This window comes from Rhinoraja longicauda, chromosome 15, assembly GCF_053455715.1.
Source record: "Rhinoraja longicauda isolate Sanriku21f chromosome 15, sRhiLon1.1, whole genome shotgun sequence".
NCBI lineage: Eukaryota > Metazoa > Chordata > Chondrichthyes > Rajiformes > Arhynchobatidae > Rhinoraja > Rhinoraja longicauda.
In genome coordinates this window covers 43,256,239-43,280,586 of record NC_135967.1, presented here as the reverse complement: position 1 = coordinate 43,280,586, position 24,348 = coordinate 43,256,239, and the positions used below count along the sequence as shown (strand labels likewise).

The following is a 24,348-nucleotide window of genomic DNA, read 5'->3' as shown; positions in this document are numbered from 1 at the left end:
AACTGCCTTCTTCACTGAAAAAAGGCAATTGATTGGATTTGGAAGGAACTGCAGATGCTGGTATAAACCGAAGATAGACACAAAAGTGCTGGAGTAACTCAGCGCGACAGGCAGCATCTCTGGAGAGAAGGAACGGGTGACGTTTCGGGCGGAGACCCTTCTTCAGACTAGTCTTGACGTCTCGACCTGAAACGTCACCCGTTCCTTCTCTCCAGAGATGCTGCCTGTCCCGCCGAGTTACTCCAGCATTTTGAATTAATTGGTGGAGGGAATAGACAGGTGGCGTTTTGGGTCAGGACTCTTCAGTCTGAAGAAGGGTCCTGACCCATAATGCAGTCTGTCCATCCCCTCCACAGATGCTGCCTGACCCGCTGAGTTCCTTTAGCAGAAGAATGTCTGAAGAAGAGTCGAGACCCGAAACGTCAACTATTCCCTTTCTTCAGAGATGCTGTCTGACCCACTGAGTTACTCCAGCTATTTGTTGTCTATCTTCGGTTTAAAGCAGCATCTGCAGTTCTTTCCTACGTTATTCATGTTACTCCTTTCATCACGAATCTGTACACTGTGGACGGCTCGATTGTAATCCTGTACAGTCTTTCCCCTGGCTGGATAGCACGCAACAAAAGCTTTTTACGTGACAATAAACTGAACTCCAATTCAACTCAATTTATGTTTTGAACTTCGAAGCCTTGGGCTTTTAACCTGCATCGTTTCTTCTTCAGAATGTTTGAAAGAAAATCAGTTACGTTTAAAAAAAAGGCAAACGCTTATATTTATTATTTTATGATGACATAGAATATATGTCTGACGTATGATGAAAGAATGGGTCGACTGGGTTTGTATTCACTGGAATTTAGAAGGATGAGAGGGGATCTTATAGAAACATGATCTTATAGAAATAGGCTAAATGCAGGAAAAATGTTCCCCATGTTGGGGGAGCCCAGAACCAGGGGGGTCACAGTTTAAGAATAAAGGGGGAGGCCATTTAGTACTGAGATGAGGAAAAGCTTTTTCACCCAGAGAGTTGTGAATTTGTGGAATTCTCTGCCACAGAAGGCAGTGGAGGCCAATTCGCTGGATGTTTTCAAGAGAGAGTTAGATTTACCTCTTCGGGCTAACGGAATCAAGGTGATATGGGCAGAAAGCAGGAACGGAGAACTGATTGTGGATGATCAGCCATGATCATATTGAATGGCGGTGCAGGCTTGAAGGGTCGAATGGCCTACTCCTGCACCTATTGTCTATGTTTCTATGACATGGGATTTTGTGGGGAAAAAAATTAGAAAAATGAACTTTACCAGGATACTTCTGGAGGCGGGAATGCGTTGACTTTGACCGGCAGTTTCACGTGTCTTTGCTCAACTTTCACAAGCAAAGGGTTCTCTTTCTTAAACTCTGCCAAAATGTAAGGTTTCTCTGCAAAATTTAAAAAAGGGAATAAAAGAAAGTTATAAGGCGATCAGTGAGAATCTAGAAAAGCATGTTGAACAGTTGAAGCACCAGCCCAAGTAAAACCAACTGCAGAATTAATGTTCCCACTCTGAAGTATACTCCCAAAGCTTTTCTGGAAAATTGGACTATCCTCACAGAAATTCCAGCTGATTTAATTTAGCTTTTCAGAAAATTGAAAAAAATTCTACATTTTTACTCTTTCAACTATTTGAGAACACGGAAGGATGACATTTCAGGTCAGGGTCCTTTTAGCTTAGTTCAGTTTTGGAGATACAGCGCAGAAACAGGCCCTTCGGCCCACCGAATCCGCGCCGACCAGCGATCCCCGTAATACACACACTAGGGACAATTTACAATTTTACCAGAAGCCAATTAACCTACAAACCTATTCGTGCGTGGAGTGTGGGAGGAAATTGGAGCACCCGGAGAATACCCACGCAGGTCACGGGGAGAACGTACAAACTCCGTACAGACAGCACCCGTGGTCAGGATCGAACCCGGGTCTCTGGCGCTGTGAGGCAGCAACTCTACCGCTGCGCCACCGTGCCGCCCTGATGATACCCAGAGAACATATAGGTGCCACATGACAGCCAATTGTTATAACATATTCTCTTTCTCCATTTTCATAAGTGATAGGGGCAGTGATTAGGCCATTCGGCCCTTCAAGTCTACTCCGCCATTCAATCATGGCTGATCTATCTTTCCCTCTCAACCCCATTCTCCTGCCTTCTCCCCACAACCCCTGACATATTTGATTGTCATTTGATTTTTGATTATCAACTCCAAATGAATTGAAAACAATTGATGAAGCAAAAAAATGACCGAAGAGCCCTTAACAACTGCAGGTGAATCAGCATTCTTAAGTTAAGTGGGCGTGATAAATGGTTTCTGCTCCTCATTAGATTTTTGTACAATCAATCACCAAACCTTGTCAAAGTTTACTTACCTATAGTTTGTGTGGATTCACTGCAACCCTGTGATTCGCTGTGAAAACCGTTCCAAGACATATAAATTAAATTTAATTGTGCAATTTGCAATTACTTACCAAAGACGATTACTCTGGTCCTGCTTTCTGATATATTTTTATTATGCACTTTGCAGGCGTACGTCCCTTTATCTATAACCTGGATGTTTTTCAGTGTTAGAATGCTATGATATGTAGTTTCTGTGACTGTTGCCGCTACTTGGTTAACTGCAACAGTTCTATTTGCCTGCAAATAAATAGTTTTGCATTGTTAATCATGACATTAAAAAAAATATCTGTTAATAATTGTATTTACTTAGAACCAAGAAGAGCACAGCACAGAGACAGTCTCTTCAGCCCATAATGTCCACGATATACTACCCTCCATCACTTGTACATCCATGAGTCTATCCCATCGTTTAAGAAACAGTTGGACAGGTACATGGATAATTCTTAAGGGGTTGGACAGGCTAGATGCAGGAAGATTGTTCCCGATGTTGGGGAAGTCCAGAACAAGGGGTCACAGTTTAAGGATAAGGGGGATGTCTTTTAGGACCGAGATGAGAAAGTTTTTTTCACACAAAGAGTGATGAATCTGTGGAATTCTCTGCCACAGAAGGTAGTTGAGGCCAGTTCATTGGCTATATTTAAGAGGGAGTTAGATGTGGCCCTTGTTGGCTAAAGGGATCAGGGGGTATGGAGAGAAGGCAGGTACGGGATACTGAGTTGGATGATCAGCCATGATCATATTGAATGGCGGTGCAGGCTCGAAGGGCCGAATGGCCTACTCCTGCACCTATTTTCTATGTTTCTATGTTTCTATGGATAGGACAGACTTGGAGGGATACCGACCAAGTACAGGCAAGTGGGTCTAGGGTAGCTGGGACATTGTTGTGGGCCGGTGTGGGCAAATTGGGCTGAAGGGCCAACTTTCCACACTGTATGACTTTATGACTTGATTTAAACGCCTCTTCAAAGCCATTATTGCTAGTCAGACGGTGGTGAATCTGTGGAATTCTTTGCCACAGAAGGCTGTGGAGGCCAAGTCAGTGGATATTTTTAAGGCAGAGATAGATAGATTCTTGGTGAGTACGGGTGTCAAGGGTTGTGGGGAGAAGGCAGGAGAATGGGGTTGGGAGGGAGAGATAGATCAGCCATGATTGAATGGTGAAGTAGACTTGATGGGCCGAAAGGCCTAATTCTGCTTCTATCACTTATGACCTGATGGCACCCACCGCTCTTTATGCAAAAAAAATGTCCTCACACATATCCTTTAACCTTTGCCCCTCTCCTCTTAAAGCCATGCCTTCTAGTCCTTGGCCTTTGTAGTCTGCGATGTAGCAGTTCTGATTTCTGCGCTGTCAATGCATCTTGCAATATCACCAACCCCGGCATATTCATTCCAGGCAAGCAACTCTCCTTTAAACTTTGTCCCTCACACCTGAAAGGTGTGTCCTCCGGTCTTTGATGTATCCAGCCTGGGAAAAAGGATTCTACCTCTTTACCCCAGCTATATTCAAGAGAGAGCTAGCTAGAGCTCTTAAGGATAGCGGAGTCAGGGGGTATGGGGAGAAGGCAGGAATGGGGTACTGATTGAGAATGATCAGCCATGATCACATTGAATGGCGGTGCTGGCTCGAAGGGCCAAATGGCCTCCTCCTGCACCTATTGTCTATTGTCTATTGTCTATTGTCTATACCTCTCATCATTTTACATACTTCTATCAGGGCCGAAGGGTCTGTTTCTGCGCGGTGTCTCTAAACTAAACTAAACTAAACTAGATTAACTAAACTAAACTAAATCACTGGTGTTCCAGAGAAAACAATCCCCTGAGTTCTACCATGTGCCACTTTTATTTTGAGTACAGAATCTTCAACCGGTCTTAAGCAATTAACACCTTTGGTATTAAATGTTAAATCGATGTTGAGCTCCATTTTCAATTCTGCACTTTCACTAAAATGCCACGTCCCATTTTCCCTTGATGATACAATTAGGAGGCCACCTTGCTTCATGTATTCATCCTTTCAAAGTCCTCCACCACCCTGTGTTCAGCGGGTAATGAATGAACCAAGAGTGGCAACAGGGCACAGAGAGGGACACAAGGTGCCGGAGTAACTCAGCGGGTCTGGCAGCATCTCTTGGAGAACATGGATGGAGAACTCGGTCGTAGGGCAGCAGGAATCACAGAGGGAGAGCAGTGGGAGAAGGTGAGGTGATATGTTATGGTTTGGTATGGCACTTTATTTCTCACATGTACCGAGATACAGTGAAATTCATTTGTGTATACTGTTCAGTACAAGTATCACTATACATAAGCTCTCGGATAAGCATCTCAGATACAGTACGAGTATATCGCAGTAGTATACACTGAGACAGTATACAGAGTCGCCAGTTTGGTGGGGAGAACGTACAAACTCCGTGAAGACAGCACCCGGAGTCAGGATCGAACCCGGGTCTCTGGCGCTGTGAGGCAGCAACTCTACCGCTGCGCCACCCTCGAATTGAAGACATTTCTCTGATAAATCAGTACGTATGTTAGCAGGTTTCTGAATTACATTTATTAATGTAGTGCATGTTAAGTTAGTGTGCATTAAGTAGTGAACGGGGTGAACGCAAGACGGAAAATTAAAAGCGGTCATCTACAAATAATACTAGTTGCGACTTTGAAGCTTTTGCATTCATAAAAGGGTTCAGTAAATCTGGTAAACACACTTGTATTTGGCACAACTTTAAACTCACCACTTTGGCAGGGTAGTCCCAGTGAAACTCAGGCCTGGAGTTGTACGGCATTCTGGCCAAACATTTGATGAAGAGTGTTTCACCAGCCAGCATCTTGATCCTCGCGCTTGTATTCAGCTGAAGGTGTTTCACTCCTTCAACTAACGACACAGTGAAATATGTCAGCAATGCCAAAGAAACACAGTAATCAAGCATTTGGGGTTCCCTTTAACTTCCTTCATTAACACAAACCAACCCCCCTTCCATTGACTCCATCTATACCTCACGCTGCCTCGGCAAGGCCAGCAGCATAATCGAGGACCAGTCTCACACCGGCCACCCCCTCTTCTCCCCTCTCCCATCGGGCAAAAGGTACAGAAGTGTGAAAACGCGCACCTCCAGATTCAGGGACAGTTTCTTCCCAGCTGATATCGGGCAACTGAACCATCCTACCACAACCAGAGAGCAGTGCTGAACTACTATCTACCTCTTTGGTGACCCTTGGACTATCCTTGATCGGACTTTACTGGCTTTACCTTGAACGAAATGTTATTCCCTTATCATGTATCTGTACACTGTAAATGGCTCGATTGTAATCATTTATTGTCTTTCCGCTGACTGGTTAGCACTCAACAAAACCTTTTCACTGTACCTCGTTACACGTGACAATGAACTAAAGTAAACTTGTCTGTGCTGACTAGGATGCCCATCTAAGCTAGTCCTGTTTGCCCTTGTTTGGCTCATATCCCTCTCAACCTTTCCTATCCATGTACCTGCCCAAATGTTGTTACTGTCCCTGCCTCAACTACCTCCTCTGGCAGCTCGTTCCACACACTCACCACCCTTGGTGTGTTTTGCAAAAGTTGCCCTTCAGATTCCTATTAAATCTTTCCCCTCTCAATTTAAACCTAAACCCTCTAGTTCTTGATTCCCCTACCCAGGGCATTCTTCCTATCTATTCCCCTCATGATTTTATTTCCCTCTATGCGATCAACCCTTAGCCTCCTATGGTCAGTTTCCAATCTCTCCCTCTAGCTCAAGCCCTCGAGTCCTGGAACAACCTTGCCAATCTTCTCTGCCTTCTTTGCAACTTATTGGTAGCTCTTGCCCACAACAGATTGCCCAAAACTGAACAAGATTCTCCAAATGTGGCTTCACTAATTTAGATCAGGTTAGTTTAGAGATACAGTGTAGAAACAGGCCCAAGTCCGCGTAGACCAGCGATCCCTGTACGCTAACACTATCCTACACACACTAGGGACAATTTACAATCTCACCAAGCCAATTAGCCCACAAACCTGTACGTCTTTGGAGTGTGGGAGGAAACCAGAGATCCCGGAGAAAACTCACGCGGTCACGGGTAGAACGTACAAACTGCATACTCGTAGTTAGGATCCCGTGTCTCTGGCGCTGTGAGGCAGCAACTCTACTGCTGCATCGGGTAGACGCAGGGCAAGAGACTATCCCGATCTATTAGACTCATGATTTTATACACCTCTATAAGATCACTCCTCATCCTCCTGCGCTCTAAGGAATAAAGTCCCAGCCTGCTCAACATCTCCCTGTAGCTCACACCCTCTAGTCCCGGCAACATCCTCGTAAATCTTCTCTGTACCCTTTCCAGCTTGACAACGTCTTTCCAACATGTGGCTAGAACTGAACATAGTCAAGGCTAGCCGAATGAATGGAGCTAGATGGCAGGGTTTAGTTTAGTTTAGAGATAGCGGTAGAGTTGCTGCCTTACAGCGAATGCAGCGCCGGAGACTCAAGTTCGATCCTGACTACGGGCGCCGTCTGTACGGAGTTTGTACGTTCTCCCCGTGACCGGCGTGGGTTTTCTCCGAGATCTTCGGTTTCCTCCCACACTCCAAAGACGTACAGGTATGCAGGTTAATTGACTGGGTAAATGCAAAAATTGTCCCAAGTGTGTGTAGGATAGTGTTAATGTGCGGGGATCGCTGGGCGGCGCGGACTCGGTGGGCCGAAGGGCCTGTTTCCGTGCTGTATCTCTAAATCTAAATCTAAAAAAAAAAAAAATCTAAATACAGCGCGGAAACAGGCCCTTCGGCCCACCGATCAGCGATCCTCGCACATTAACACTTTCCGACACACGCTGGGGACAATGTCACATTCATACCAAACCAATTAACCTACAAACCTGCACGTCTTTGGAGTGTGGGAGGAAACCGAAGATCTCGGTGAAAACCCAGGCAGGTCACGGGGAGAACGTACAAACTCCGTACAGGCGGCGCCCGTAGTCGGGATGGAACCCGGGTCTCCGGCGCTGCATTCGCTGTGAGGCAGCAACTCTATCGCTGCGCCACCGTGCCGTAAGAGGTCTTACCTTCTATGAGTATTATGTAGTGGGATGAGAACAGTTGGTTGTTAACCCGGGTCGTGCACTGTAACATCCCATGCCGCACACGTTCAGGATTGCGAATGACAAACCCTTGCTTCGGATCCCACGTGGTATTTTCCTTATCAGTTTTTAATTCGACGTTGTTCTGTTGCATGCAAAAATGATCGTTGTTACTACACGCACACAATTATTAACACCCCATCATTTCGTCGGCACTTCATATTTCGCTTGGACAGCTTACAGCCCAGCATGTATGAGTATTGATTTATCTAACTTCAAGTAATCCTTGCATTCCCTCTCACTCTCTGTCCCTCCCCCACCCTAGACGTTGTGTTCAGTTTCACGGTCCGCATCCCTTTGTTATTCACCTCTTCCACATCCAAAAACGGACCATTGTGGGCTCCGCCTTTCCTTGGCCATAGATGCCAGCTCTGGTTTGTTCTGGACCTTTTCGTACCTCTAGTTTCCCTCGCCCCTGACCCCCAGTCTGAAAAGGGGCAAGGCCCCAAACATCACCTGTTCCTTTTCTCAGGAGATGCTGCCTGACAATAGACAGGAGGAGGCCATTCGGCCCTTCGAGCCACCACCGCCATTCAATGTGATCATGGCTGATCATTCTCAATCAGTACCCCGTTCCTGCCTTCTCCCCATACCCCCTGACTCCGCTATCCTTAAGAGCTCTATCTAACTCTCTCTTGAATGCATTCAGAGAATTGGCCTCCACTGCATTCTGAGGCAGAGAATTCCACAGATTTACCCCACGACAGAAGGGGGAGGAGTTGTAAAGTTTGATAGCCACAGGGTAGAAGGATCTCCTGTGGCGTTCTGTGCTGCATCTTGGAGTTTTAGGAGACACAAAGAATGGCAGATATGGGAATTTAGATTTTTAGATTTAGAGATACAGCGCAGAAACAGGCCCTTCGGCCCACCGGGTCCGTGCCGACCAACGATCCCCGCACATTAACACTATCCTACTCCCACTAGGGACCATTTCTACATTTGCCCAGCCAATTAACCTACAAACCTGTACGTCTTTGGAGTGTGGGAGGAAACCGAAGATCTCGGAGAAAACCCACGCAGGTCACGGGGAGAACGTACAAACTCCGTACAGACGGCGCCCGTAGTCAGGATCGAACCTGAGTCTCCGGCGCTGCATTCGCTGTAAGGCAGCAACTCTACCGCTGCGCCACTGAATCTTGAGCCAAACACAAAGCGCTGAAGAAACTCAGCAGCATCTGTGGAGGGGAAATGGACAGATGATGCTTTGGTTCCGGTTCCGGTCCCTGGCCGAACAGCCTGGCCCGAAACATCGCCAGACCATTCCCTCCACAGATGCTGCCCGATCCGCTGAGATCCTCCAGCACTTTGTGTGTTTCATCCTAAAGAGCATCAGTTAGTTTTGTCAATAGTTATCAGTTATACATTTCATTTGCTTCCCCACAAATATATGACCGTGGGTGGGAATTAATTATAAGAAGGAAGTCCTGTCCGCATTTACACTGTTTAGTTTAGTTTAGTGATACAGCGCGGAAGCAGGCCCTTCGGCCCGCCGAGTCCACGCCGACCAGCGATCCCTGCATATTAACAATACCTAACAACCTAGGGACAATTTACACATACACCAAGCCAATTAACCTGCAAACCTGTTCGTCTTTGGAGTGTGGGAGGAAACCGGAGATCTCGGAGATAGGGCACGCGGTCACGGGGAGAACGTACAAACTCCATACAGGCAGCACCCGTAGTCGGGATGGAATCCGGGTCTCCGGCGCTGCAAGGGCTGTAAGGCAGCAACTCTACCGCTGCGCCACCGTGCCGCCCCAGTGCTTATTAAAAAAATAATTCTTCAATTGATGCCTATTCATTTTCTGCCAAAGTGTATTTTTTTGTGCTTTAGCAGCTTGTGCAAGGCAGACTGCTTTCATCAATACCTCCTTTGCCTGTCAACGTTCCACAAAAAAAACAATCTTTTTATTTCTGCCACTGTTCCTAGTTACTCTGAATGAAATGCTCTGGCATAGGTTTTAGAGTCATAGAGCCATAGAGTGATACAGCGTGGAAACAGGCCCTTCGGCCCAACTTGCCCACACCGGCCAACATGTCCCAGCAGCACTAGTCCCACTTGCATGTGCTTGGTCCATATCCCTCCAAACCTGTCCTATCCATGTACCTGTCTAACTGTTTCTTAAACGTTAGGATAGTCCCAGCCTCAACTATCTCCTCTGGCAGCTCGCTCCATACACCCCCTTTGTGTGAAAAAGCTACCCCTCAGATTCCTATTAAATCTTTTCCCCTTCACCTTAAACCTATGTCCTCTGGTCCTCGATTCACCTACACTGGGCAAGAGATTGTGCATCTTTCCCATCTATTCCTCTCATGATTTTGTACACTGCTTTTAGATCACCCCTCATTCTCCTGCGCTCCAAGGACTAGAGCCCCAGCCTGCTCAACTTCTGCCTAAAACTCACACCCTCGAGCCCTGGCAACATCTTCGTAAATCTTCTCGGTCCCCTTTCCAGATAAATGACACCAGGTCTCAGTCCTTTTTACGTGCACTTTGGCTGCCCTCCCAGCAAGCTTCTTTCACATTTGCTTTCCTTTTTGAGGTCAGCTACAAACGCAGATGATTTATCACTGATCACCAATGTTGTTTGCCCTTGGCCTGTGGGTTAACAGTGGGCAAATGCGTTCCTTTTTCGCTAAACAAAGATAGCAGGATCAATCAATAGTTTACAGAAACTCCTCCAAGGAAGGGCCGAGACTGTTATCCACAAAACAAAAGCAAAGAGACGAATAACTTTCGATTGACTTGGGTGGCACGTTGGCGCAGCTGTAGAGTTGCTGCCTCACAGCGCCAGAGACCAGGGTTCGATTCTGACTACGGGTGCTGTCTGTACGGAGTTTGTATCGTGTGGGTTTCCTCAGAGTGCTCCCATTTCCTCACACACTCCAAAGACGTACAGGTTTGTAGGTTAATTGGCTTGGTTCATTTGTAAATTGTCCCTGGTATGTGTAGGGTTGTGTTAGTGTGCGGGGATCGCTGGTCGGCACGGACTCAGTGGGCCGAAGGGCCTGTTTCCATGCTGTATTTCTGAACTAAAGTAAACAAAAAATTTGATTCTCATTATTTGGTATAATGAAGGGCAAGGGATTATTATATAATAAATTTTAATAAATATAAATATGACTTATTAAAAATGCTGAAGATAATGGGTCTGACATTTTAATTATTTTCTTTAGCCAAGAAAGGCGATTTTCTTGTAGATTATACCAACTGGAAATCGCTTTGGATGTCAAAACGAACATTTTTAGTATGATGTAGCATCTTCTAAAAGAAAGTTGACAGAATAACGAGAGAGTATCCATTGGTTCTGAATCTGATGAGTTATGTATTATGCTCCCAAGAGCTGAGAATTGTTAGCCAGGGGGATTTTAAGCAACTCAGGATAAGTACTTAAATCAAAGTTTCTATACCCATCATTTATTTTCCTTCGTTTTCTCAACAAAAGGAATGTTTTTGTCTACTTATTTAATTTTAGTTTTGGAGAAACAGGCCCATCGGCCCACCGAGTCCAAGCCGACCAGCAATCACCCGTACACTAGTTTTATCCTACGCACTGAGGACAATTCACAGAAGCCAATTAACCTGCAAACCTGCACGTCTTTGGAGTGTGGGAAGAAAGATAATAAGCAGATGATACTAAGCTGGGGGGTAGTGTGAATTGTGAGGAAGATGCAATAAGGCTGCAGGGTGACTTGGACAGGTTGTGTGAGTGGGCGGATACATGGCAGATGCAGTTTAATGTAGATAAGTGTGAGGTTATTCACTTTGGAAGTAAGAATAGAAAGGCAGATTATTATCTGAATGGTGTCAAGTTAGGAGGAGGGGGAGTTCAACGAGATCTGGGTGTCCTAGTGCATCAGTCAATGAAAGGAAGCATGCAGGTACAGCAGGCAGTGAAGAAAGCCAATGGAATGTTGGCCTTCGTAACAAGAGGAGTTGAGTATAGGAGCAAAGAGGTCCTTCTACAGTTGTACCGGGCCCTGGTGAGACCGCACCTGGAGTACTGTGTGCAGTTTTGGTCTCCAAATTTGAGGAAGGATATTCTTGCTATGGAGGGCGTGCAGCGTAGGTTCACTAGGTTAATTCCCGGAATGGCGGGACTGTCGTATGTTGAAAGGCTGGAGCGATTGGGCTTGTATACACTGGAATTTAGAAGGATGAGGGGGGATCTTATTGAAACATATAAGATAATTAGGGGATTGGACACATTAGAGGCAGGAAACATGTTCCCAATGTTGGGGGAGTCCAGAACAAGGGGCCACAGTTTAAGAATAAGGGGTAGGCCATTTAGAACGGAGATGAGGAAGAACTTTTTCAGTCAGAGAGTGGTGAAGGTGTGGAATTCTCTGCCTCAGAAGGCAGTGGAGGCCAGTTCGTTGGATGCTTTCAAGAGAGAGCTGGATAGAGCTCTTAAGGATAGCGGAGTGAGGGGGTATGGGGAGAAGGCAGGAACGGGGTACTGATTGAGAGTGATCAGCCATGATCGCATTGAATGGCGGTGCTGGCTCGAAGGGCTGAATGGCCTACTCCTGCACCTATTGTCTATTGTCTATTGTCTATTGTCTATAAACCGGGGCACCTGGAGAAAACCCACGCAGGTCTCGAGTGGAAAAGTACAAACTCTGCACAGACAGCACCCGTAGTCAGGATGGAACCCGGGTTCCTGGCGCCTTGAGGCAACAACTCTACCGCTGCGCCACCGTGCCGCCCTGCTGTTAGTTAATGGGGATGGGGAACTATACTGGTAGTCGGTGTGTGTTTGTGGCCGACGGCAAAATTAAATGTAATGGAAACACGATAGTACGGAGCCAAAGAGTACAAACCGGCAAAGAAATACTGCACAGAAACACGGACCATTGTGACTTCGCAAATCACATTGGAACGGACCTCTTGTTTAGTTTTGAGATAAAGCATGGAGACATCTTTTGTCCCCCCACTCCTCCCACTCACCTGTATACCTGCACACACCTGTCACACGCCTGGCTTTATCCTGCCCCCACCATGTTTCCAGCAATCAGACTGAAGGAGGGTCCCAACCCAAAGCGTTGCCCATTCCTTCTCTCCTGAGATGCTGCCTGACCCGCTGAGTTGCTCCAGCAAGTTGTGCCTATCTTCGGTGTAAACCAGCATCTGCAGTTCCTCCCTACACATGAGTGTGACTGAAGTAGACAATGGCTGATCATTCTCAATCAGAACCCCGTTCCTGCCTTCTCCCCATACCCCCTGACTCCGCTACCCTTAAGAGCTCTATCCAGCTCTCTCTAGAATGCATTCAAAGAATTGACCTCCACTGCCTTCTGAGGCAGAGAATTCCACAGATTCACAACTCTCTGACTGAAAAAGTTTTTCCTCATCTCAGTTCTAAATGGCCTACCCCTTATTCTTAAAATGTAGCCCCTAAGTGTGAGGTACGCATCATTATTTACGGGCTGTGTGTAAATCCGTTAACTACACGAGTGTCACTAATCTGGGAAGCGATCTTCTCAAGTCTTGGAGCGATGAGCCCTTCCTAAATGTGAACTGCTTTCCCGACTAAGTTCCTGTGAGTGTGGCTATCCTATTGTATTCTGAAATGCTTCTAGGCTTGTGAATCAGTCACTGGAACTGACCACGTCGTTGACTGGAAGTCCAGGCTAGTTCCCAGAATTATTTGTCAATGGGACTTTCAGGAACACACACACACACACAAAGGAGAGCGGAGGGGCAGATTACTGGAAAGGTGAATGTGGTTAAAGTCCAGAAAGCCTCGCTGCCTTGGATGGAGGATGTTTGTGAATGGCATTACCACTTACTCCTGTTGGGCGGCAGGATGCAGACAGCCGGTCTCTGTGCTACTTTAAGACACTGGGAAGCAGCCCAAGTGTCTCTATCACTCACAAACAACCGAGAGAGGATAACAATCTAACGACTGGGCTTTACGTATAGATGTGTTTTGTTTTATAAATGTTTTTGACTGAAATTTACGACGCAGACTTAACGGGCCGAGCGATGAGCCGTAACTTATCAACTTTTGAACCTGTAAATTAACCCTGTAAATTTTAGACTTCAGACTTCAGAGATGCAGCGTGGAAACGGACTCTTCTGCTCACCCCGGACCGTGCCGACCAGCCATCGCCTCGCACACCAGCGATCACCAGCTCCCCCTTAGACAGCCGGGACAATTTTGCGATTTCCAGAAGCCAATTAACCTACAAGCCCTGCACGCCTTTGGAGTGTGGGTGGAAACCGGAGCACCCGGAAGAAAACCCGCGCAGGTCACGGGGAGAACGTACAGACCCCGTACAGACAGCACCCGTAATCAGGATCGAACCCGGGTCTCCGGCGCTGTAAGACGGCAACTCTACCGCTGCGCCACCGCGCTGATCGTTTGTTTAAACATTAACTGTAAAAAATTCTGTGTGTAAATAACCCACGCAAACTATTGCTAATTCAGTCGGTAAAATAATTCATGGTCTTTTCCTCCCAATAATTTGTTATGGAAATCATCCCTTTTAAGGAAGCTTTAAGCACGAATTTGCAAGAAACCTCCAAAGACATGCAGGTTTCGTCTGTGTAGGATAGTGTTAATGTGCAGGGATCGCTGGTCGGCACGGACTTGGTGGGCCGAAGGACCTGTTTCCACACTATATCTTTAAACTAAACTAACCTAAATCTCCCATGCACTAAATCTTGCTGACTGTCCCAAATCAACCCTCTCTTTCCAAATGCACTTGCAACTTATTCCTCGGGATCATCTCCATTAATTTTCCTACTACAGATGTTAGGCTCATTGATCTATAGTCCTCATGTTTTTTCATTGCATCCCTTCTTAAGTAGAGGCACAACTTTAATCACCCTCCGGTCACCCGGCACCTCATTCGTGTCACTCAGTGATTTACACATCTCAGCCTAATGTATCACAAAATGCTGGAGTAACTCAGCAGGTCAGGCAGCATCTAGGAGAGAGGGAATGGGTGACGTTTCGGGTCGAGACCCTTCTTCAGAGTCTGAAGAAGGGTCTCGACCCGAAACGTCACCCATTCCCTCTCTCCTAGATGCTGCCTGACCTGCTGAGTTACTCCAGCATTTTGTGATACCTTCGATTTGTACCAGCATCTGCAGTTATTTTCCTACACATCTCAGCCAGGTCTCCTGCTTTTTCTTCTCAACTCCTTTCGATGTTTAGTCTGGTTTAGGTTAGAGATACAGCACGGAAACAGGCCCTTCGGCCCACTGCGTCCGTGCAGACCAGCAATCACCCCGTACACTAGCACTATCCCACACACTTGGGACAATTTACAATTTTTATCGAAGCCAAATTAACCTACAAACCTGTCCGTCTTTGGAGTGTGGGAGGAAACTGATGCACCTGGGGAAAACCCACGCGGTCACGGGGAGAACGTACAAACTCCGTACAGACAGCACCCGTAGTCAGGATCGAACCCGGGTTTCTGGCGCTACAAGGCAGCAACTCTACCGCTTCGCCACCGTGCCGCCCTTAATTACTTCTCAACTTTGTTCAGTGTCGGTGGAGGACTAAATGCTTATCAAGTTATCGGAGCAAGTGTCATATTGTGTCCGCGTGAATTGGTGACAAGTTTTTCATGTTAAGGTATCAGTGAGAAGGTGTCCCTCTCATTCTCGTCTGGGCCATGCTTGGCAGAGGTGACTTTGGGACAATTTACATTTATACCAAGCCAATTAACCTACAAACCTGGTATTTATTCACAAAGTGCTGGAGTAACTCAGCAGGTCGGGCAGCATCTCGGGAGAGAAGGAATGGGTGACGTTTCGGGTCGAGACCCTTCTTCAGTCTGAACCAGGGGTCACAGCTTAAGGATAAGGGGGAAGTCTTTTAGGACCGAGATGAGAAAACATTTCTTCACACAGAGAGTGGTGAGTCTGTGGAATTCTCTGCCACAGAAGGTAGTTGAGGCCAGTTCATTGGCTATATTTAAGAGGGATTTAGATGTGGCCCTTGTGGCTAAAGGGATCAGGGGGTATGGAGAGAAGGCAGGTACAGGCTACTGAGCTGGATGATCAGCCATGATCATATTGAATGGCGGTGCAGGATCGAAGGGCCGAATGGCCTACTCCTGCACCTATTTTCTATGTTTCTATGTTTCTATGTAACACGGGTGTCTCGTGTTGCAAGCGCTGTAAGGCAGCAACTCTACCACTGTGCCACTGTATGCCCTTAATGTGCGGGGATGCTGGTCATCGCAGACACGGTGGGCCGAGGGGCCTGTTTCCGCGAGGTATCTCTAAACTAAACTAAACTGAACCAGTGCATAGGTTGACGCGGACTGGGTGGGCTGAAGGGCCTGTTTCCTCGCTGTATCTCTAAAACTAGAAGGAAAAATAAAACCAGCAGTGTTCGTTATACGACAGTAATTTTGCCGAACAGTTATTGAAGTCACTCACCGTCAGTAAAGTGACCTGTAGGTCTGGAGCCGTGACACGACAGGGAATCACCACAACCTCACTGCTTTCCTGCAGCTTTAGAAATTCGGGAATTTCAGGATGAGGGTGCACAAATGGACTTTGAGGATCTGTTTTTCAAAGAAAAGCACACATTAGTTTTGCATTAAGGTAGAACGCTTTAAAGACCCAGATGTTTCCTAAAAGATTCCAGCACAAGTATGGTCAACATTGTCATTGCTTTCTGCATCAGGTTTAACCCTTTAAACACTGAAACATACTTATTTTAGTTTGGTTTAGAGATACAGCATGGAAACACGGCCCTTCGGCCCACCGGGTCCGTGCCGGCCGACCGACCGTCACACGTTCCCTCGTCCCATCCTACACACACGATAGGGACAATTTTACCGAAGCCAATGTCTTTGGAGTTTGGGAGGAAACGGGAAATGCCACGTGGTCACAGGGAGAACGCACAAACTCCGTACAGACTGCACCCCCTGGGGCTTTTAAGGCAGCAGGTCCATCATTGCACCACTGTGTCGCTCGTGCGAAGATTTAAAAAAAACTAACGCGCGCTCTGCCCTATTCAGAATGTGCCGGGTAGAGAACGGCAAATGCTAGAAACTCTGTATATTAAGTTCTTAAATTGATTCGTTGAGCTGACTGAGAGATGCAGCAATGAAAACAGGCTCTGAGTCCTTGACGGCCAACGATCGTCCGTTGACGTTAGTTCTATATTATCCCACCTTTGCCTCTGCTCCCTACGTACTAGGGGCAATTCACAGAGGCCAACTAACCTACAAACTCACACATCTTTTTTTAAAAATCAAAAATATATGTTCAAATGTTAAAATAATATATACAATACAATAAAACCAAAACAGAACCCACCACCAGAATACTACACAAACAAATACACCAATTGAAATTATTATACAGTTATATTACAATCCCAATCCGGGATACATCCAATCCCCCGCGGTGCCCAGCGGTCCCGGAAATCCCCCAGGGTGCCCGTGGACAGCGCGTAGCCCCTCTCCAACACCATCCGGGCGTGGATGTAACCCCAGAAAAGGGGTAGGCAGCCGGCTCGGGCAGAGCCCTCTTCCGCCTGGCGCCGTGAGTCGCGGATGGCCAGCTTGGCCAGGCCCAGGAGCAACCCAACCCATCTTTGGGGTGTGGGAGGAAACTGGAGCACCAGGAGAAAACCCACGTGGTCACAAGTAGAATGTGCAAACGCCGCACTGACAGCACGCAGTCGGCACGGACTCGGTGGGCTGAGGGGCCTGTTCCCGCGCTGTATTTCTAAACTAACCTAAATTAAGCCAGGGTAAGAAGGAACCGCAGTTTCCTGCAACCAGAAGATGCTGGTTTACTCCGAAGATGGCCACCACAAAGCTGGAGTAACTCAGCGGGACAGGCAGCATCTCTGGAGAGAAGGAATGGGTGACGTTTCGAGGTCGAGACCCTTCTTCCCTGAGCCAGCTCTTTTGTCTTGCTGATGTTGAGGACTAGTTTATTACCCTGCAACATTACTTGAACCAGAATTAGAAAACCGAAAGAGTGGAGTGAGCCATTTAGACTTGGAGTAACACCAGAGGATTGTGATACTGTGCATTCCCAACGACGAGCTGCTTTTTGGAAAATGAATCAGAAAATTGGCGTTGGGGGCTGCTTTAGTTCCATTTCTCTCTTGCATTTACTTTGAATGCCACTTCCCTGCAAGGTGCCTGGAATCAACAGCAATTAGACATGGGCGGTCACGGTGGCGCAGCGGTAGAGTTGCTGCCTTACGGCGAATGCAGCGCCGGAGACCCGGGTTCGATCCCGACTACGGGTGCTGCCTGTACGGAGTTTGCACGTTCTCCCCGTGACCTGCGTGCGGTTTACTTCGAGATCTTCGGTTTCCTCCCACACTCCAAAGACGTACAGGTTTGTAGGTTAATTGGCTTGGTAAATGTTAAAATTGTCCCCTAGTGGGTATAAGATAGTGTTAATGTGCGGGGATCGCTGGTCGGTGCGGTCTTGGTGGGCCGAAAGGGCCTGTTTCCGTGCTGTATCTCCAAATTAAACTAAATGCTGGAGTAACTCAACGGGACAGGCAGCATCTCTGGAGAGAAGGAACGGGCGACTTTTCGGGTCGAGACCCTTCTTCAGATCAGCAACAATGACTTGGATTTGCAGTGAACAGCAGATTTTACTGAAATCTACGGAACAACTTGATTTCACTTTAAAGCAACCTTGATAGAGTGTGTCGGGAGCCATGAGCAAAGAATAATCTCTAAGAATCTCCACCAGGCAATGAATACATCAAACGATTAAATAATATTTTTTTGTGTGGGAAAACCAGGCCAAATAAAGGGCCGTAAATTAGGTCCCCCTTCGCTAGCACAGAAGGGAAAGTTTAGTGTTTCTCTCGTGAATGGAAAACCTTTCGAGGCTGTGTCCTTGAGGCACTGATGTGAAAAATATGGGTGTCCGGATGGATAAACAGGAACAGCGCGCAGGGAAGAATTGTATGAAACCCAGCAAACTGGAAATAATAGAAAGGCGGATAGTGCTTTATAATGAAGATAGACACAAAAAGCTGGAGTAACTCAGCGGGTCAGACAGCATCTCTGGAGAGAAGATGCTTCTTCAGACTGAAAGTCAGGGAGAAAGGGAAACGGGAGATATAGACGGTGATTCCAGAGAGATGAAGAACAAATGAATGAAAGACGTGCAAAAATTTAGGATGATAAAGGAAAAAAGCTGTGGGCTAGGTGAAAATGAGTTGCAGACAATGAGACTCAACAAGACGACTTTGACGCTAGTACGACTTGAGTGGGGAAGGTAGGACACAAAACGCTGGAGTAACTCAGCGGGACAGGCAGCATCTCTGGAGAGAAGGAACGGGTGACGTTTCGGGTCGAGACCCTTCTTCAGACTGATGTCAGGGGAGGGATGGAGAGAGGGGGGGATGCAAGGGTTACTTGACGTTAGAGATCTCGTTATTCATACCGCTGGAAACCTATGTACTAAAACTCTCGTTTGTTTGTTTGTTTGTTCCTGAACTACAGCCAAAACGGTACACGATTGCGCGACAATTTTAGGCCCACCTTACTCACCGTCGTCCCTTTGGTGCTAATGGAAGAAGTTTTATTGAAATCGGTGTTATATTTTTTAAGTTATTCACATTTTAAAGTTTAAATCCATCTCCGAGGGAAGGAGGGGGGAGGGAGGGAGAGAGGGAGGGGGGTGGAGGGAGGGGGAGGATAAGGGGGGTTGAGGGAGGTGGAGTGGGCGAAGGGAGGGGGGAGGGGAGGGAAGGTGGAGGGGGGAGGGAGTGGGGAGGTTGGAGGGGGGAGGGAGTGGGGGAGGTTGGAGGGGGAGGGAGTGGGGGAGGTTGGAGGGGGGAGGGAAGGAGAGGGGGAGGAGGGGAAGGGGGAAGGGGAGAGGAGAGGGTGCTGCACCAATGCAGGAGAGGTTTGGGCCCAACTTGACCATACTTGGTCTGGTATGATATAATACTAAGTTTTCCAATACTTTGTTTTATAATACTGATGAGATGTGGCTGTAAATGTGAAATATCCTGGAAAAGATACTGACATGATTCCAACCAGTACATATTTATGTCTCTACCCCTGAGGCATTTCGCAAGACCTGTCATGTTTTCACTTGCATGATCCTTCAAAACTGTTATTTAGATTCAAGTTATTTCGATGTTCAGTACAATCACCTATAACTTGGATTTAGTTCCATTTAGATTGGAAATCTCTCCTGTCTTTTGGCTCGATACCAATTGATTTTGGCAAGCTGAAAGCCATCGAGCAGCACACAGCATTTCGAAGGGTTATTGTTATGAAAATTCAATGTTCAGTTTAGTTTAGTTTGGAGGTACAGCACGGAAACAGGCCCTTCGGCCCACCGAGTCCGCGCCGACCAGCGATCCCCGCGCACTAGAACTATCCTACACGTTAGGGTCAATTTACAATCTTTACCGAAGCCAATTAGTCTACAAATCTGTACATCTTTGGAGTGTGGGAGGAAACCAGAGCACCTGGAGACAACCCACGCAGGTCACGGGGAGAACGTGCAAACTCCGTGCTGTCAAGCACCTGTAGTCAGGATGGAACCCGGGTCTCCGGCGCTGTGAGGCAGCAACTCTACCGATGCGCCACCGAGCCGCCCTCAATGGTAGAGAGCTATTTCTGCAGCAAACCATTGGACAATGGTCATTTACCTCAGGATAGCCACATGAGTGAGAACATGATGTGGGAAAAGAGGGTTTCAGTAGTCCACGTGGTTCAGTTTAGTTTATTGTCACGCACACCAAGGTACCATGAAAAGCTTTTGTTGCGTGCTAACCAGTCAACTGGACGTGGTTCATAGAAACATAGAAAATAGGTGCAGGATTAGGCCATTCGGCCCTTCGAGCCTGCACCGCCATTCAATATGATCATGGCTGATCATCCAACTCAGTATCCTGTACCTGCCTTCTCTCCATACCCCCTGATCCCATTAGCCACAAGGGCCACATCTAACTCCCTCTTAAATATAGCCAATGAACTGGCCTCAACTACCTTCTGTGGCAGAGAATTCCACAGATTCACCACTCTCTGTGTGAAAAAAAAAATTCTCATCTCGGTCCTAAAAGACTTCCCCCTTATCCTTAAACTGTGACCCCTTGTTCTGGACTTCCCCAACATCGGGAACAATCTTCCTGCATCTAGCCTGTCCAACCCCTTAAGCTTCAGCTTCCCTTCAGCTTCCTGTGCTACCCAGCCAAATCTGATCTTCTAGTAACTTAACATTGAGGCAAAGACTGAAAAGGTGATGAATTTGGACACACACCATCTTGATTTAATGTTTAGTTATCAGTTTAATTTAGAGATACAGTTGCTAAACAGACCTTTCGGGCCCACCAAATCGGCTGACCAGCGATCCCCGCACACTTACGCCATCCCACACACACACTAGGGACAATTTACAAACATACCAAGCCAATTAGCCGACAAACCCCCGTGCGTCTTTGGGGTGCGGGAGGAAACTGGAGCACCGGGAGGAGACTCACGGGGTCACACGTAGAATGCGCAAACTCCACATCGACAGCACGCAGTCGGCGTGGACTCGGTGGGCTGAAGGGCCTGTTCCCGCGCTGTATTTCTAAACTAACCTAAATTAAGCCAGGGTAAGAAGGAACCGCAGTTCCCTGCAACCAGAAGATGCTGGTTTACTCCGAAGATGGACACCACAAAGCTGGAGTAACTCAGCGGGACAGGCAGCATCCCTGGAGAGAAGGAATGGGTGACGTTTCGAGGTCGAGACCCTTCTTCCCTGAGCCAGCTCTTTTGTCTTGCTGATGTTGAGGACTAGTTTGTTACCCTGCAACATTACTTGAACCAGAATTAGAAAACCGAAAGAGTGGAGTGAGCCTTGGAGTTAGACTTGGAGTAACACCAGAGGATTGTGATACTGTGCATTCCCAACGACGAGCTGCTTTTGGAAAATGAATCAGAAAATTGGTGTTAGACAATAGACAATAGGTGCAGGAGGAGGCCATTCGGCCCTTCGAGCCAGCACCGCCATTCAATGTGATCATGGCTGATCATTCTCAATCAGTACCCCGTTCCTGCCTTCTCCCCATACCCCCTGACTCCGCTATCCTTAAGAGCTCTATCTAGCTCTCTCTTGAATGCTTTCAGAGAATTGGCCTCCACTGCCTTCTGAGGCAGAGAATTCCACAGATTCACAACTCTCTGACTGAAAAAGTTGGGCTGTTTTAGCTCCATTTCTCTCTTGCATTTACTTTGAATGCCGCTTCCCTGCAAGGTGCCTGGAATCAACAACAATTAGACTACAAAATGCTGGAGTAACTCAGCGGGACTGGCAGCATCACTGGAGAGAAGGAACAGGGGACGTACAAACTCCGTACAGACAAGCACCCGGAGTCAGGATGGAACCCGGGTCTCAGGCGCGGTAAGGCGGCAACTCTACCGCTGCGCCACCGTGCCTCCCGGTGTATCATGGGTAGACATCACAACATGGAAATCAGAAGACAAAACCAAAACCAAATAGTAAATTATAAAGTGTAAAACGTCTGGATAGGGCACAGTGAATCAGGATTATTGGACTGAGCTTCAAGTGGACGGGGAAAATACTTTTGCCGTTTCTTAATCATTCTTAAAACAGGGACATCCTTGACACTGAAGTCAAATTACAAATAGTTACGGCGCATTTAGAGTACAGTATCTGGGGTTCAATCTTTCAAAGATAAGTATTCGTTTCACCAACCCCTTTTCGCCCGACCACATTTGTACCGTCAACACTTCAAAGTCAAAAATTGTGATCTCTCCCATGTAAATAAAAAGGGCATGTTCAATCTGTGTGGTCGTGGACATTGATGTCTGGAGTCGAGTTGTTTCTGCTTTTATATTCCAGCTTTCACGGCGTTATTTCATCAATGAATCATTTGTTCGGCCAAGCAAATAAATCAAGTATGATGCTTGGCTTGATTATTTTAGGTGAAATTTACATCGCTGCAGAAGAATATATTTAGGGATGATCCGTGAACTGTACAACCGCCCACTTGCATGGACAAATATTTAATCATTCATGATAATCGGGTCAATGTAAACGAGCTTATTTTTGGTTCGTAAATTCATCCATGTTGTTGAGTCATAGTCAGCGTGATATATAAGCAGCGAAACAGACCCTTCGGCCCAACTAATATCGTGAGTAATTTTAGGCCCCGTATCTGAGGAAGGATGTGCCGGCTCTGGAGAGGGACAAGGATGATCCCAGGAATGAGCGGGTTAACCTATGATGAGCGTTTGTTGGCGCTGGGCCTGCACTCGCTGGAGTTTTGAAGAATGAGGGGGGATCTCATTGAAACGTACAGAATAGTGAAAGGCCTGGATAGAGTGGATGTGGAGAGGATGTTTCCCACTAGTGGGAGAGTCTAGGACTAGAGGTCACAGCCTCAGAATTAGATGTTCCTTTAGGAAGGAGATGAGGAGAAATCTCTTTAGTCAGAGGGTGGTGAATCTGTGGAATTCTTTGGAGGCCAAGTCAGTGGATATATTTAAGGCAGAGATAGATAGATTCTTGATTAGTACGGGTGTCAGAGGTTACGGGGAGAAGGCAGGAGAATGGGGTTGGGGGGGAGAGATGGATCAGCCATGATTGAATGGCGGAGTAGACTTGATGGGCCGAATGGCCTAATTCTGCTCTTATCACATATGACCTTATGAACTCCATCATCTTGAGGAGATGTTGCAGTGGGGCACACTAATTGTGCTGTCATCCTGCTAGTTTCACTGCTTGTATCTCTTTGTTATCACCTCTTCCACAGTCAACAATGAACCGTTGTGAGCTCTACCACTCCTTGGTCATCGGTGCCGGCTCTGATAGGTTCTGTACCGTTTCATATCTCTAATTTAACCTCTCCCCTGACTCTCAGTCTGAAGAAGGATTCTCAACCCGAAACGTCACCCATTCCTTCCCTCCGGAGTTACTGAGTTACTCCAGCATTTGGTGTCTGTCTCTATCATCCTCTTAGTCCTCCCAGTTCATCCACATGAACTGAAGGACAAGCCTGTGCAAGTTCCGCAACTATTACGAGTGAAATATCTGTCTCGATATTGACCTGTTTGAGCTACTGTCCTAGATCAATGCTTAAACTAATAGTGAATCAATTCCAACTTAATTTCACAACTTTATATCACTCTTCCCGATATCAATTGTCAAATCGTTATCAGCATCGAGTTCACGCTCGGTTAGTGTGACATATCTTTTTTGTCTCATGATTAAACTTTGTCATTTATTCACAAAATGCTGGAGTAACTCAGCAGGTCAGGCAGCATCTCAGGAGAGAAGGAACGGGTGACGTTTCGGGTCGAGACCCTTCTTCAGACTGACCCGACCCGAAACGTCACCCATTCCTTCTCTCCTGAGATGCCGCCTGACCTGCTGAGTTACTCCAGCATTTTGTGAATAAATACCTTCGATTTGTACCAGCATCTGCAGTTATTTTCTTAAACTTTGTCATTTAAATAGTTGCATCTTCAATGTTTGCTTTAGGTTATTGATAACTACAATTCTAAGATTAACAAGCCATTGTAGAAACAATTTACTGCAGATTACTGGTTCACTAAAGGGCACACCAGAGATGAGATAGATTTTTGATTTGTACGGGTGTCAGAGGTTATGGGGAGAAGGCAGGAGAATGGGGTGAGATAGGTCAGCCATGATTGAATGGCGGAGTAGACTTGATGGGCCGAATGGCCTAATTCTGCTCCTATAACCTAGGACCTTATGACCAGAGTGCTGGAGTAACTCAGCGGGTCAGGCAGCATCTCTGGAGTCGATGACGCTTTGGGTTGGGACACTTCTCCAGGTAAACCATTGTTGTCT

General features: G+C 46.8%; 1 protein-coding gene across 2 annotated transcripts in view; it reads right to left on the bottom strand.

Moving 5' to 3' along the window:
- Positions 1-24,348, bottom strand: part of kdrl (kinase insert domain receptor like) — a 234,052-nt gene that overhangs the window by 91,034 nt on the left and 118,670 nt on the right. For both annotated transcript variants that reach the window (XM_078412567.1, XM_078412568.1), the window contains 5 exons: positions 15,958-16,085; positions 7,479-7,638; positions 5,156-5,295; positions 2,498-2,663; positions 1,299-1,416 (listed from right to left, as the gene is read on the bottom strand). In XM_078412567.1, coding sequence (XP_078268693.1) covers positions 1,299-1,416; positions 2,498-2,663; positions 5,156-5,295; positions 7,479-7,638; positions 15,958-16,085 — 712 coding nt within the window. The remainder of the gene's footprint in view (positions 1-1,298; positions 1,417-2,497; positions 2,664-5,155; positions 5,296-7,478; positions 7,639-15,957; positions 16,086-24,348) is intronic.